Here is a 16,273-nt window from a genome sequence, read left to right as displayed (position 1 = left end):
CTGGAGTAGACTAATAGTTTAAGCATCCAATATCAGTTAACTCCAGCATTAAAAGTGTTTAAATTTTGTGTAAAAAAAATGTTTTTACCTCATGACATGTTTCCCAGTTACACGTATGGGATATCACTTTTGAAGTTTCCATAAATTTCCACTACCCATTTTTATACTGATATTTTGATTCTATTGTCGATAGTATTTAACTTGTTTTTTTTTAAATTAAGGTGACAATTGACATATCTTATAATTGGGGATATAGTATAGGGATCTCACTTTGCAAGGAAAATCATTGTCACATAAAAGAAGTGCATTTAACCAACTAGGTTAACATTTAATTATGTATTAGAATCTCTTTTAGATTGTTAAGTACAAGTATCCTACTAGATTGAAACCTTTTGCAGGTTAATTCGACCTAGCTATGCAAGTAAGAGTATATATAAGACCTATAAGAGAGGGGAAAAAGGTAAGAATACTCATATTTTGAAAAGTGCCTCTAATAGAGTTTGATCACACGTGAGACACAAACTTATCACTAGAGTCTAGACCAAATATGAGTTTATGATTATGTATTAGTACGAGCTAGTATAAAGGTTGATATTTTGAAACTATTCATAAACGAATCTAACAAGATTTCACATTGCTTTATTTATTTTATCTTTACTCTAAATTATTATGTATTCAGATTTTGTGAACACTATAATCCCACATGAAACTTTTTTTTTATAAAAAAAAAAAAACACTTCCGTATATACCTTATAATCAGTCTCAGTACATAGTACCTCCAATCACTTGATATTTTAGATTGTTATAATGAGTTGAAGAATTGTTGATGACATGCCTCATCAATGCAAGATGAACGAGGATACCTAATTGCAATAAAGTGTTTTTTGGTTGAGATTTAGGTTGGTACAAGTACACGAGTCAGCAACTGAAGCTACCTTAGCTTGATTCTCTTATCTTCAGCACTCCTAAATTAAACTAATAGTGTGATACTGATAGGGTGTACTGTATCGATATAATCTGATTCTGGCCGGCCATTAATTAAAATACTTCACCAGATAGATAGATATATATCTCATCATATGGTGTATTGGTGTATAGCTAGCTGCTACAACTGCTAGGTACCGGAATGCATTTTTATATTTGGCAGTATTACTTACAATTACACAAGATATGTACTCATATCATCATATTATCATATGTTGGTGGACAGCATTAATTGTTATGCGAAAAAGGTTATAGTATTGTATCCTTCTTTTTTGGGTCATTAATTAAAATATCACGCTTATGATCAATTGCCGCTCGGTGGTGGCCTGGTGGGTACTCAGTAGGCCCTCAAATAATCAGATTTTATATATCTTTCCACCAGCATTATACAAGTAAGTATTGTTTTGGGTATTCTTTCCTTCATCTATATATATGCATGGATGATGGATCATAGATGATTTCCCTTTTTCTTTCTCTTGAATTATAGTGGAACTGTGGGGGGAGAAAATTTTTGCACACAAATTCTATAAGAACAAATAACCACCACAAATTTACACAACTGATACATTTGGACCATTGTAGATGTTAGCATTTTGATTTATACTACATAGTTAGCAATAATGTGGAGATAAACAATACATATATTTATCAAATAATTGGAACACAAAAAGATTTGTTACTTTAAAATTCTAGATTTGGGAGGGACAATTCATTATAATTATTAAGAAAGTTGTTTGTCATTGGGACTTGAGGCTTGGGAGTTGGGAGAACAAGGCTTTCTTTATTTCAACTTTTAATGAAGTTTTCAGCTTGATTTGATTAATTAGCTAAATATTTCAGTTTAAGTTAAACACACATAGTCAACTTGCCAACTTATGATAACTTTTCTAAACATATATAAGTTCAAATAAATTGTAAATTAAGCTCATGTGAGTTTAGCTAGGTAAGCAGTTGAACTATCAGGTAATGTTTACAACTAAAAGAAAGTTCATATATAGTTAGTTTAAGTATTGAATCAAAAATAAGTTAAGAATTCAAATTAGTTTATAAGCTATGAGATTTTAAGTAAGGTCTCTGGCGATTGAAAGATCTAACATACTCCTCATCCTAATAATAATCGTTATATATTTCCTAACTTAACTTACAAGAAATCTCGTACTTAAAAAAGCTACACATATCTAGGACTTATTTTCTAGTTTATCAGTTTAGCTTTTTTCCTCTGATTGTTTTAGTTCTAATAAATTTTAGTTATTGCAATTAACTCTTAATCCACCTAATTTTAATTAAAAACCTAAACACAAGAAATATGCCTTGGCCCTTGACTGATTGAGTTTAATGTTGAGCTAAGATACGTAACGAACTTCAAATAAGCTAAAAGTAATGCATGCTAATTGCTACCTTAGGTTAGGCAACTGAAAATAGCTAGTATATTTTATCCTTTTTTGCAACATAAGCAACTAGTATAGTAGTATTGGTTACTGGGTTCGTAGTATTTGTTTGGACTTTGGGCGCGATGTAACTGAATTCCATCCGAACCAACGCCACACCGCCACACCCTAGTCCCTACCATAGATTCAGCACACACAACACAGTACTCAGTACTGACTTATTAGTACTACCTCCGTTTCTTTTTAATTGTTACACTTACACTTTTCACGCATGTCGATGCAATACTTTGAGCCTTTATATCTCTAATTTTGTATTTGTAAAAAATATAAAAACTACATATTAATAAAATACATACTAATACGAATCTAACAAGATCCCACATGACTATGTTTTTATTCACGTATAAATCACAAACGAGGGTCGAAGTGCAATTTGTGAATAGTGTAAAATGTCAAAGTGTAACAATTAAAAAGAAACGGATGTAGTATTACTCTACATATTTGATATTTCTCGTAGTAGTTCACTAGTTTGTGATTTTGGAAGCAACTTTCCAACCACTTGTTGTTGGCGGCTAAATTTATGTACGTATGTATGGCCAACTTAATCTTTTGTCAGACATTTCTCGCAAAGCTCACTTAGTCCATAAATTCATGTTTTAAAATCTCCCTTCCAAGTTCCAAGTTGACAAATTTTAGTGACTGCATCTGCAATCTGCAATCTGCAATCTGCATGGGTTACGTTGTAACTGTGTCTGATTATTTGTTTATTTTTGCTATCCACGACAGAATTAATTTTTTGAATAATATGACGATTGTATATTACTTCTATAGTAAATAATATGTCAAATAAAATTGAGTTTAGATAGTGTTTGAAAGCTCCAAATTTATTTGGACTTACTGAATTCAAATTTCAAAAATAGAAATGTCAAATGTAGTATTCGTCAATCGGTCGATGAGTACCATGTGCTCGATCATGGTGGAAGAGGAGGAGAACTTTTGTGAGAGAACGGAGAAACTGCAATGCTGATTGGTGATTGGTGATGGTTCATCATGACTAGTTGTGGCGGTCATTGATAGCCAGGTAGAGCATCAGTCAAAAAATGGCCTAATTTGATAACCTGATCTGAACCTATAATGACCTGTAACTGACTTGTACATGAAATGTTAGTCTAGATTGGTGAATAATGGTGATGACTTAGACAGAGAGAAATTGGTATGAAATAACACATGGGTTTGTTCAAAGAGAATAGAGCTGTATAGTAAAGTAATGGCAATATCAAGACATGGACATGGTAACGATTTTACAATCCGTTATTTTTTAATGGCCCTTTGAATTCTGTTGGGAATTCGGAAATTTTCAAAGTTGATTATTTCCTTCATCCAAACAATTAAATTGCTCAATTTTAGAACGAATATCAAATCAAATGCAAGTATCTAAACACACTATTATACTGATTCATTTTGAGATTATACCATGTATGGATAGTATATATTGCCAAGCTAAACTTATTGTAAAGGAATAAGGCATCCAAGTTTAGGATTGTGTATATATTTAGGGTGTATTTTCACTTGTATTATACTGATGAATGTACGTAATCTATACGTACTAAAACTTATTTGAATTAATTAGACCTGAAATTTTTTATGTGACAAGATTGCATCAATGTACACAAGCTTAAATGTTCAATCAAATACATGAGTATACTACTCATTTTATAATTTGAAAAGATTATCCTCCCTTTGTTTTACTTTTTACCCTAATGAATAAGTTTGTCTAGTTATGGGAATGAGAAAAATGGCTTACAATTGTCATTGATAAGTCAAAATGTATAGGGGGTATCTCTATTAACAAAAGCTAGGGTAAGAAAAACATGGAGTAGTAGTAGAATAATGAAAAATTGTGGCTAATTTCCCTCAAGGTGAATATTTGGGGCACAGTGCGTGAAGAGAAACAGCAAGATCAAGGTAAAAACACTAATTGCACCATAATGAGCCTTCTGCCTTCCTCCATAAGCGGGAAAGAAAAGCTGACCATGGTAAATATTGATTCCTTTTGCCTCGTCTACGCTTTATAGTTATGGAATAAAGCTTCCTCTTTTTCTTAATTTTATTTTATGTTGTGCTTCCAGAGCTTTTGTTTTGTAGTATTCAGCAAAAGAGCCACATTCATCCCATTACTACTCTAAAGTCTAACCTAGCTTAGCTTCGTTAAATAATTACAAAATCGTTTGCTTTGATGAATTAAGTATTAGGATCAGAAGCTGGTGACTGGAGTTTCAGTCTCATTCATGTACGGGATCATGTCTCACAAAGTCAGAAGAGACCAGTAACTTCTATAGTTCTATGTAATTCAAATTATTGTCCTACCTACTTAGGGGTGTTTGGTATGATTAATGGAAACGGGATGAAAATGATTTGGATAAAGAGGGGAAATAGAAATAATAATTGTTACCTTTACTAATTGTTTGGTATCCTAGTAGAATGAAAACAATTGAGAAGTTCATGATTGAGTAAGGAAACGTGATTTGTTTCCACTAGTTTGATAAGGATAACAAATGGCAGGATTGTGAATCCCTCCGAAAACGGTATTTGTTACTTAACACTCATACCAAACAATTAGAAATGGAAATGCTTATTTGAATTCGTTTTCTACATCAAATTTTCTATACCAAACACTCTCTTAATCTATTATACTTGATATTTCGTATTTTCTTTTCTTCCTGAATCCATTTCTGATCCATGACACCATGACTGGTTAACTAGAGTTTGTTGCTAATCGGAAAAAGGTGAATTTATAAGAAAGACTTTAGAATACAACAAGACTATCAAGGGATGAACACCGTATTTCCTTGTTACTTTCTATTTCGTAAATAAAATTTGGTTAAGCTACAATTGAGCTTTGGGAGATACAACGAACTATATAACACTGTACTTGTCACATTTTAGTATTAATTCTGTGCTACCAACGATTCTACATACTTTACTTTTCACCCACACCATCTTGTGTCGCTTTGAAATTCACCATCATCATCATAAAGTATCCGAGCTATATTGGACTTCTTATGGGGATAATTTAACCTTGTTTTTATTTCCTTAAATATATACTTCCTCCGTGTTTTTATTCTTGCTACATAGAGAAAGTGGGGGGTTTTTAAGAAAGGTAGAGAGAGAAAGTAGGGGACCACCACTTTTTGAATAAAAAAACATTTGTTAAGGAAAAAGTATGAGTATTTTAAAAGAGAAGGTGGGGACCACCAACTTTTTAATAGTATTTTAAGATTTTTATGGTGAAAAGGAATCCATTTATGGTATGTAGCATCTATTATGACATTTCCATTTAAGGGAAATGTAGCATCTATAAAAAAACGGAGGAAGTATATACATACATTTCAAGATTATTCGTCCAAAAACTCTTCGTCCTATAATACAAGATCACTACGGTTCAATTAATAAAGATTCTCTCTCTTAAAAAATTACTAAAGATCATACTCATTATGTCGTCGTTCAATACAAAATCATGAATATTATCACTATTTTTTTTTTTTGAAAACGGATGAGAAGTTTAAATTTTGTGAGGTCCCATAAATAGTTTTATACTTTATCATATCCTTTCATGCAAGAATCCTTTGGCGTAAAGTGGGTGGATGAGATTGGAATTCATTGTTGGGTGTATTGTCAATATGAGGCTCAAGGAGGTGTATATATGGGTGTAGAGATGAGGTTGCGTAGAAGGGGAAAACGTCAAAAATGTGGTGCAGGGGCTTTGCCCGATCGGACCCAAGACTGGCTGTATAGCAGGGCAGGTTTGTGCTACGCCCGATCGGGCGAAGGACTGTATTTTACGATCAGGGTTCCTTTCGCCTGATCGGGCCCGCCTACAATTTTAGTTGGCGATTAGTCGCCCGACCCGATCGGGCGGTGGGCTATTTTGGCCTAATCCGATGTGGAGACGTGTTTTTTCCGAAGGGGTATAAACAAGTTTAGCCTAATACGCATATGATTGGATTCGACATTATTATTCTCATATTCAAGAGAAAAAAAAGCTAGAGAGAGAGTTCTTGAAGTGCTTTTGTAATCTTTCTTGAACGTTCATCGATTCCCAGTGCAGATTTGTGGTTTTTCTCCCAGTTCTTGGGTAGTTGGGTTTCCACGTAAAAGTTTTTGTTTGTCTTTTATTGCTTTGTTATTCGTTGTTCTATTATTGTTTGCTACTACTGCTTGTTAGATTTATAGTCAATAGAACTTACAACCATGACCTTTATTTCACTCTTACTCTAATATTATGTCAAATGATCAACTCAATCAAAAATTTAAACTAATAATTAGACTCTCAAAATAGTTTTACACTCTATCAATTACTAATGGGTGAATCTCTATAATTACAAATGGCTCACGTTTTCACGAAAACTATTTTATGAGTATCTTTTGTTTGTTGCTTTTTTCTGTATTTTTCATAAATTATTTGTTGTGGTGGTTTTAGTTTCATTTGGACTAGCTAGCTTTTTCTGGAAGATAAAAACAACCAGACTGGATAGAAACGTCGTACTGGTCTAACTGGAAGATAGTCTAGTACTGTCACTGTGCTATTAAAAAATTACCTAGGCTGACGATAATTATTCCAGTTGTCTTTGGTTTGAACTTTGGAGAGTTCTCGCTCCTAAATACATGATGTAGGATAAATAATTTCTTCGTAGCAAGACTATACTCTTATATGGTTGACTTCTACATAAGTAATATAATTTTTTTACTTTAAAAGGTCATTTTTTGTTATAATTTAATTATATTTGATAAATCATTTCAAAAAAAAAAAAATTATATTTGACAAAAAGTTACCCACATATCATAAATTATTGTACATCCATCTCATATAAGAATGTTTGTTTCTGTAATATGTCTTCAAACATGAACAATTGCTAATTGTACTAATTGCAAAACACGATTCTCCATTTTTTTAGGTTTGATACCCAACTTATTATCAAGTAAGAGTTGGATACAATCTACTAAAAGATTTCGTAGACAACCGTCAAGCCATGTGAATTGAAGTTACAACCAATCTCTCACGACCACAAGAAAGTAGAATGATTTTTTTTACACATTTAATAAATAATTCATAGTTTTTTTTATTGATTAATAGGCAATTAATACACCATATAAGAAGTACAAGGGTTATACAAATTCTTTAGGATAACCTCTACATCAAAAGAAACAAAAAAAAAAAGTGAGGAAAGAGAGATAACGGTGATTTAAGTATATTATAGGTTCCTCTAAAAAAAGTATTATAAGTTGTGATTTCTAACTACATACATGATCCTTGTTTCATTATTAAACAACTAGCATTTTTTGCACGCGATGCGTGCTTGAATTCTTTTCAAGACATGAACTCGATTTTTTTCGACTTATGTAAAAGTCAAAATTTGAACATTAGACAAACAAAGTATAATTATTTTTAGTTACAAAATTTAATTGGTTTAGTCTCTGTCACTTAAGTCTCTCACCAGTCTCTTTTCTTTTTTTACTTCTCAAGGTCGAAATTCTATGAACAAAATAGAAATTTTATTCAATTTATCTATGATTTCTAATATTATAATTTTTTAGTTGATTTTTAAATTAAGTACACTACTTCATATATTGTGAAGAAAGTGGACACTTGGATTTCAAGTCAAATTTTTGTGAGTATGTATTGACGTGGTAGTGTATTGGTTGTAGTTTGTAAGTTAATTTTTTTGTTTTTGTAAAGTTTCATCATTTGGGTGATTTGTATAATGTAAAATATGCAATTCTATGGTTTAAGTTGACTTAGCTTGTGAATGATTGTTATAATTTTATTTCCAGTATTTTTATTTAAATCTCCCTTTGGTTTTTAAGTGGATTTGTAATTTACAAAGGAAAAGGGGTAAAATAGTCTCTTCATTCGGGGACGCCATAGCCCCCCTCCCTCCCTTATATAATAGAGATATGTTGTACTTTAATTCTTGAATGATAATTTACATAAACCTTTTTACCTTGATAATTAATCGCTATTATATAATAGAAAGAGATAGGTCCAAATATAAGTAAAAGTTTAATTATATATAGGAAACACTATAAAAAAGTAAATAATATTTTTTTTCCTTGTCTAACTTCTAAATTATGATTTCACTACAAATACACCTCAGGGTTTTTTCCTTGTCTAACTTCTAAATTAGTTTGCACACATTGATATTTAAAAATTTTCATCGTTTAATTTTTGTCCTTTTCTAAATTTTAACACTTTGAGCTTCAATTATATTTGAAATGAAATTTTGATTTTTTATCATACACAATTTGATATTGTATTATTTTTTGTAGAAAAACAAAAATCGTTACTTTTCGCAAATGAATTTAGTTTTTTTTTTCTGAAAATGGATTTTTGCAAAAATTGTTCGCAAAAAGTTTGATATTGTTTTGTTTTTCAAAATTTATTTCTGAACATGAATTTTTCGCAAAAGTTATGGGCAAAATTTTTAATATTGACATTTTTTTAGAAAAAAACTAAATTTGTTTTATATGAAAATGAATTAAATTTAAGTCTAATTGTATAAAAGCCCTTTTGAACTCATTGTTGTCATCTCCATTTTTTTAACTACATAACAGTCAACTAATTTGCTATTGTTTATTTCAACTTATGTGAAATAATTTTGAAGGTTAAAAGAATTATGTACCTTTTTCGAAGTTCGTGAATTGCCGATGGATGAATGTGTGATATCGCCGTCAAAATCCTATGCTTTTCTCAAATTTGTGTTTATATGTAACTTTTGTGAGTATGTAATTGTGAATGGTTCTTGAGAACAGTGATTTCTAAGTAAATTTTTGTAGTAAACGTTTTTATATGTATTGACGTTCTAGGTTATTAGTTTTACTTTGTATGTTAATTTTAAGTTTTAATAAAGTTTCCTGATTATTTGAGTGATTTGCGTGATTTTGATAGCATGATTTTCTTAATTATGAGTGATTTGTAAAATTTCTTCTTTTAAGTGATTTGTGAGTGATTTGTGAGTGAGTGTTAAATTAATTTTCGGTAGTTTTTTTGAGTCCCGATTCTAATTTTGAGATTCCTTTTGTAATTTAGAAAGTAAGGGGGGCAAAATAGTCAGTTCAAAAGAGGACACCATAACTCTCCTCTTCCCTTATATAATAGAGATAGAATTGTTTGATCCCTTTAATATATACTGATAGAACTAGACCATGTTTTTGTAGGCTAAACTAATTTGAAGTAAGCTAAATCGAATTGAATTGGAATTATGGAGGAAAGTAATTGAACACTGGAATGAGCTAAATTTAATTAAGCTGAATTAAAGTTAGATGAATCTAACCTAACTAAAGTGAGTTGAACTTAAATTATGCCCAAAAGAACATGATCTTAGTATAAAGATAACAAAGTTACGATGCGATTAAGATCAGATTGTTCATATAGTACTTACATTGTCATCTTTATAATCCTCGGTGCATAATTACTAAGATACTTAGAATGTCAATAATATTAAAGGTAACAATAATTGTATTTACACAGAGATTAAAAAAAAAATACATACAAGTATCGATCAAGAAAGAAGTTATAAAAAGTAATTATTTGATAAAAGTGTATATAAAGGTAGTCATTGTCAATTTTCCAGGTTCTTTATAATGTAGTTACTAATAATTTAGACATATGCAAGAACAAAACTTTTATTATTTTTTTCGATTTTTCACCAAATACCCTTGACAAAAAAAATAAACCAAATACCCCAACTTTTTTCAAAATTCACCAGATACCCCTAACTTTTTAAAAAAATTCACCAGATACCCCAAATTTTTTAAAAAAATGACAAATAATGCCCTTAATGACTAACGACGTTTAACCCCGTTAGTCATTAGTGTTAATTAACCCTAAAAAGCCTAAAAAACTCTAATTAACCTAAAAAAAACCCTAAAAAACCTAACTAACCTAACCCCCCTCTCTCTCCCCTAACCCACCACCCCCCAACAACCCCAGCCCCACCACCCTGCCCCCCTCCCCTTCCCTGCCAGTCGCGCGCGCCCCCTCCCCTTCCCCGCCAATCGCGCCACCCCCCTCCCTTTCCCCGCCAGTCGCGCAACCCCCTCCCTTCGTCTCCCCGACCCTTCGCGCATCTTTCAGTCGGATTTTTTTTTTTTGCATTTCAGAGGGGGTTGGCGGCGTTTGCGGGGGAAGTGGAGGGGTTGGCGGCGTTTGCGGGGGAAGAGGAGGGGAGGGGTTGGCGGCGTTTGCAGGGGAAGGGGAGGGGAGGGGGTTTGGTGGCGTTTGCAGGAGAAGGAGAGGGGGGCTGCGGGGGGTGGGGAAAGGGGGAGGGGTGCTGCGGCAGTTGGAAGGGAAGGGGAGGGGGATGCGAGGGGTGGGGAAGGGGGAGGGGGTGTTGCGGTAGTTGCAGGGGAAGGGGCTGCAGGGGGGGGAAAGGGGGAGGGGGGTGGCTGCGGCGGTTGCAGGGGAAGGGGAGGGGGCTGCGGGGGGTGGGGAAAGGGGCATGGGGTGCTGCGGGAGTGGTGGGTGTGGTGGGGGGAAGAGGTGTGGTGGGGGAGGGGTGGTGGGGGAAGAGGTGGGATGGTGGGTTAGGGTTAGTTAGGGTTAATTAGTTTGACTTAGGACTAATTAGTTTGACTTAGGGAAAACTTGTAAATAAAGACTGACTAACGTCCGTCAATTTTTGGGATATCCGGTGAATTTTATTAAAAGTTAGGGGTATCTGGTGAATTTTGAAAAAAGCTGGGGTATTTGGTGAATAAATTTTTTTGTCAGGGGTATTTGGTGAAAAAACTGTATTTTTTTTGGCCCTCTTTCGAAAACTAGTGATAAGATGAATTTCTGGACTGCCCTCACACAGGGCCACTCACCCAGAGACCCAACAAGCCTCAAATTCGGACTTTTTTGCCTCCAACGGAAGGTATTTTGGTAGCGTCTATACCCAAATGATATTACTTAACATTTACCTCCTCGTAAATATAATACTTTAATTTTTGCATTATTCTTATAGTTAATCTTGATCGTATTTTAAGCCAATACATAAAAACGAAAATGATGATAAGAAATGTTGTTGCCTTGTTGGTATTGTTTTGAATGATACTAACAACAGTTATGGGTGGGCCTTAAATTTGGTTAAAAGTGAGCGGATAAATAAATAAAGACGCGATCCATGAGTGATGAGTCCCCCGAAAATGAGAGGGCAGGCCCAATTCCGGATTTCCAATACCCGAAGAAGAAGAATTGGATGGCGTTGAGTGTACTGCTGAGACTTGAGAGCGCCATTAACTCCAAATTCAAAAATATGCTCTCTCGTCTGTATTTTCTCCCCTCTAACTGAAATTCTGAATTGTGATTGGTGAATGGGTGTGCAACTGTGAAGTTTTGGGAAGATTTACATCTCTCTTTGATTAGAGATGCAATCAGAGGTTTGCTTTATCCATTTTCCATGGACGGGGAACCTAACCTTCCGGTTCCGGCCCCACAACTAAGCTCCAAGACCAACTTCAACTCCTCCTCCTCGTCCTCGTCATCGTCTTCTTCCCAACCTGATTTTCTCCGTAATGTTCAAGCTGCTTTCAAACGACATCGTTCCATTGGTATTTTTTCCCCTTTTCTCTTCTACTGTATTTCCGTCTCTTGCCATTTTTAGGGTTTTCTTTTTACCTTTTGCATGTTTGCAATTCGTTGATTCATGTATCTCGTAGGTTATCAATCATCATCTCATTCGCCTTATTTTAGGCTTTCAATTAGATTATGCACCTTACTAGCTAGGGTATTAATTTGCACTACTGTCTCAATTTGATTATACATCAATGCTCCAAATTCGTGTAATCAAACAAACCCTAGCTCAATTCACTTTTACTTTGTTTTTTCAATTTCTTCTTCCGTCATCCTAGGTACAATGCAATCAACTAATTTGTTACCAAGACGTAGCGTGCCGCCGCAACGAGACACATCCTCAAGCTCCGGCTTCTATTCAGGTTTAAAAGTAGAGACCAAAAGGTGTGTAGATGTTGCTTCTCAACCCAAGATTTTTGATGGGCAAAGGAATGAGGCCGCTGTTGAGGCTCAGGAAGATGCCTCATTTACACCTCCTTCCATCTCGGCTACTATCACAAATACATATGATGACAAGTATAACCCATTTGGAGCTAACATCAAGGAAGATCAACCAGCTGTTCACTGTAAAGACGTCGACATGAATGTTTCCTCGTGCGTAGAATCAAAACATTGTCAAATGCCCGAGGGATCAAAGAAAGTCAAGTTTTCAGTGGCTAGTTCCGCCGTTGCACAGGGTAATATAGTCTCTGAATTAATACTTATTGATAATAATCTAGCTCTTTTCACTCTGTAAAAATGCTGTTTATTTTTTTTTATGATTATGTTGACTTGTGTTAGCTTGTTTATCAAACATACATGCATATCACTCTTGTCTCTGTGTGTTTTGCTTGGATATACCTTTGAGTGGAATTCACTTTCTTTAATGCCATCTTCTTCTTTTTCCATACTAGACATTTATATCCTCTAACCGCTTTGAAGCTGGGTAAACATTGTATTGCCTAATCATTTTGTGGGGAACATACCATTTCCTTTCCTTCAATCGTGCAATCAATGCAGGCGCTGATGGTCAAAAGGCCACCAGATTGGACTTGATCACCAGATTGGACAACTTATCTTCTCATATGGATTCACTTGCATTGACAGAAATGGACTGGGATGCAGTTAATCAAGCAGAGTCGTCAAATGTGATTAGCAATGAACCAAAACACCAGAATCCTGTTAGCACTGATGCAGATGGTGTTATAAGAGCTGATGGAGGCTCTTCTGTACTTGCAACAAGAATGTCATCTCTTCAGAATCAGCTGCACCACTTTAGGAACTTCCTGCATAATGATGTAAACCATCCAATGACACAATCTTCGTGTGCCACCACAACCTCTGTCCACGCAACGTCTGCTCCACTGCTTAATTCAACTACTCATTCGTGTCTGCATCAAGACAGTTCAGCTGTAAGGTCCTTAGCTGATGCCAATATCAAATCTGAAAACATAGCCCTAGGAGATGGGATGCAGCAAGCCGGTTCTACATCCATGCTAGTCAGTGTAGCTGATACTGATAGGGCACTCAGTGGAGCTCAAGCTTCAAGCTCTGCAACAAATGCCTCAACACAAGTTAAAGAAATTCTTCAAAATAGCAACTTGCTGCAGCAAAGTCAAGCATTGACAGATCCATCTCAAATTCAAGGTCAGGCTGTAAAAGAGAAAGAACGAGCGCCAGATGCTTCAAATATTCCGCCACCTTGCGCCCCATCAAAAGACGTATCTTCTGATGCAAAGCTGGAGCCTTCTAAATCAGATAAACACGAAAAGGCTCCATCTCGGAGAAAGGGTTATGATCCTGACTTGTTCTTTAAGGTGAATGGGAAACTTTATCAAAGGCTTGGCAAGATAGGAAGTGGTGGAAGCAGCGAAGTTCATAAAGTTATTTCATCTGAATGTACAATTTATGCCCTGAAAAAGATCAAGCTCAAAGGTCGTGATTATGCAACTGCTTTAGGATTTTGTCAAGAGATCGTCTATTTAAAGAAGTTGAAGGGGAAGGATAACATTATCCAACTTATTGATTATGAGGTAGGTGTTCTTCAAATTCCCATTTCACTGTATGTCCTCATAAAACAAGGTTTTTTTTTTCTTAAAATGTAATGGAGATGGTTCCTTTAAATAGTGGTCTCCACGTCCCCGAGTCTTCTACTTTGTCAGTCGTTTAAAAAGTTGTCAAATTAGTCTATTAAAAAAATAATTATCAAATTAGTGGTACCTTATGTCTGCGTACTAGCTGCAGGCTTAATTAGATGTAGCACACTTGAATATTTCCCTCATCTAATCATACCACACTGAAGCTCCCTCTTGTTCCATTCGACAAAAACATTCCTGAAGATTATTATTAATCTAAAGGTTTTATCGGATTGAGCTACACAACAAAACCAACTAGCTACAAGTCTTTCTTGAGGACTTTGATTGCTGGACTAAGTTTTTTGCAATCTTATTTTCTAGGTCACGGATAAAGCTTTATTGCATGAAGTCATGAACGGCTCTACTAGTAGCAAGGACAACCGAGTCAAAGATGATGGATATATTTACATGGTTCTTGAGTATGGAGAAATTGACTTGGCTCACATGCTGTCACAAAAATGGAAAGAAATTGAACGGTCCAACTCAACTATGGATCAAAACTGGCTTCGTTTTTACTGGCAGGTAAATGGCATTATTCTTAGTTCATCAAAACCTACTGGAATTGCTAGTTTATGCAGAATGAATTTTAATGTTCTGCTAAGTTTGTTTGTCGTATTTGCGCTTAATGTTTCCCTAAAAGTTATTTGTGAGACATAGTTTCTGATTAAGTAGACAAGGGTGACCATATAGACTGACTTGCTTATGAATTGTCCATTATACCAGGTATATAGATAGGTCACTCTCAGATAGAAGTTTGAAATATATCTTTTGAAACTGGTTTTAACTTTTTGATTAGATAAAGGGTACAAGGCAATAATTTTCTTTATGTCAAATACACTGGCAGCAAATACTCCAAGCTGTAAACACAATTCATGAGGAACGTATAGTGCACTCTGACTTGAAGCCAGCTAATTTCCTCCTTGTCAAAGGTTCATTGAAGCTCATTGATTTTGGCATTGCTAAAGCTATAATGAGTGACACAACCAACATCCAACGGGATGCCCAGGTTTTCTAATCCTTCTTCCACTATATATATGGTATATTGTGATTTGTTGAATAAAAACTGGAATTCAGGCCGTGCTAGCTGCTTAGTTACCCTTTAATGTTCATGCAGGTGGGTACATTGAGTTACATGTCTCCAGAGGCATTCATGTGCAACGAGAGTGATGCACATGGGAACACTATAAAGTGCGGGCGCTCATCCGACATATGGTCTCTTGGTTGCATTCTTTATCAAATGGTATATGGACGGACACCTTTTTCAGAATACAGGACATTCTGGGCCAAATTCAAAGTAATCACTGATCCCAATCATGAAGTCATATATGGTCCAGTTTCCAATCCATGGCTTCTGGATCTTATGAAGAAGTGTCTTGCATGGGATCGCAATGAAAGATGGAGAATCCCTCAGCTTCTCGAACACCCATTTCTTGTTCCTCCTGTAAAGTCGGTAATGTCCCCTGCACAAGAACAGAACTGTAAATTTATTGATGTGCTAGTTGAATCTTGTGCAAATGATGAGAAAGTCTCAAGTCTATGTTCTGAGCTACAACAGCTACTAGGAGATCCAGCTGCAGCAGCTCGTGATCAGCAATTTAGAAATTTATCGCAAATCTCAAGCATATGTCGGCAACTACAGGAGCACATCACAAAGACCAGCTAGTTAAAAGTCTCAAGTCTATGTACAGTACAAGTTTTTTGTTAAGCACTTGATTCACGTTCTCTTCTACACAAAATGAGTTGTTTTTATAGTCGCTGATTTACAAAAGTTCTTCAAGACGCCTGTTGACGAATTTATTGAATCTGGATTTATGATTGTTGTACAATCCTGTAATGTCCAAGAAGTGAATGTAGCTCCCATTGTTCTGAAGTGATATAGTATTCTCCAATCCGAGAGGTTTTCTCTATTTTAGTTCTTGAATTGCTTGAGATAGAACTAGAATGAAATCAAATTCGATCTGGCAAACTTGGATTGATGTAGTAAACTTTCATTTGATGGCCCCTACAAGGCTACAATGATGGATGATCTGCCTTGTAATTTTCATCATTGATCTTTTGCCTCCCAAGTTGCTATGTATTGTTTCTTTCGATGTAGTTTGTTATGCTAAGAAATTTAGCAAATTTCACTTCATCTAACAAATATCATCACCTTTCACAATGGAAATTATAGCCAT

The 16,273-nt window shown here is 34.9% G+C and overlaps 1 protein-coding gene across 2 annotated transcripts; it reads left to right on the top strand.

Annotated features, from left to right (window-relative positions):
• The first annotated feature begins 11,573 nt into the window (after positions 1-11,573).
• LOC104906127 (serine/threonine-protein kinase MPS1) lies at positions 11,574-16,011 on the top strand. Of its 2 annotated transcripts, none has more exons than XM_010695123.4 (6): positions 11,574-11,963; positions 12,264-12,662; positions 12,985-13,997; positions 14,421-14,621; positions 14,944-15,105; positions 15,214-16,011. In XM_010695123.4, the coding sequence occupies exons 1-6, from the start codon at positions 11,813-11,815 to the stop codon at positions 15,760-15,762; spliced, it is 2,475 nt and encodes an 824-aa protein (XP_010693425.2). In that variant the 5' UTR covers positions 11,574-11,812; the 3' UTR covers positions 15,763-16,011. The 2 variants fall into 2 exon arrangements, with proteins under 2 accessions (XP_010693425.2, XP_010694021.2); XM_010695719.4 differs by having other exon boundaries at positions 11,575-11,963; positions 13,072-13,997.
• Positions 16,012-16,273: the final 262 nt, after the last annotated feature.

This window comes from Beta vulgaris, chromosome 1, assembly GCF_026745355.1.
Source record: "Beta vulgaris subsp. vulgaris cultivar EL10 chromosome 1, EL10.2, whole genome shotgun sequence".
NCBI lineage: Eukaryota > Viridiplantae > Streptophyta > Magnoliopsida > Caryophyllales > Amaranthaceae > Beta > Beta vulgaris.
The sequence above is the reverse complement of the archived record's forward strand: the minus strand, read 5'-3'. Positions and strand labels throughout refer to the sequence as shown.

Coding starts and splice junctions, on each gene's coding strand:
- LOC104906127 (XM_010695123.4), top strand. CDS start 11,813: ATGGACGGGGAACCTAACCTTCCGGTTCCGGCCCCACAACTAAGCTCC. Junction 12,663..12,984: donor TAGTTCCGCCGTTGCACAGG/GTAATATAGTCT, acceptor CAATCAATGCAG/GCGCTGATGGTCAAAAGGCC. Junction 13,998..14,420: donor TCCAACTTATTGATTATGAG/GTAGGTGTTCTT, acceptor CTTATTTTCTAG/GTCACGGATAAAGCTTTATT.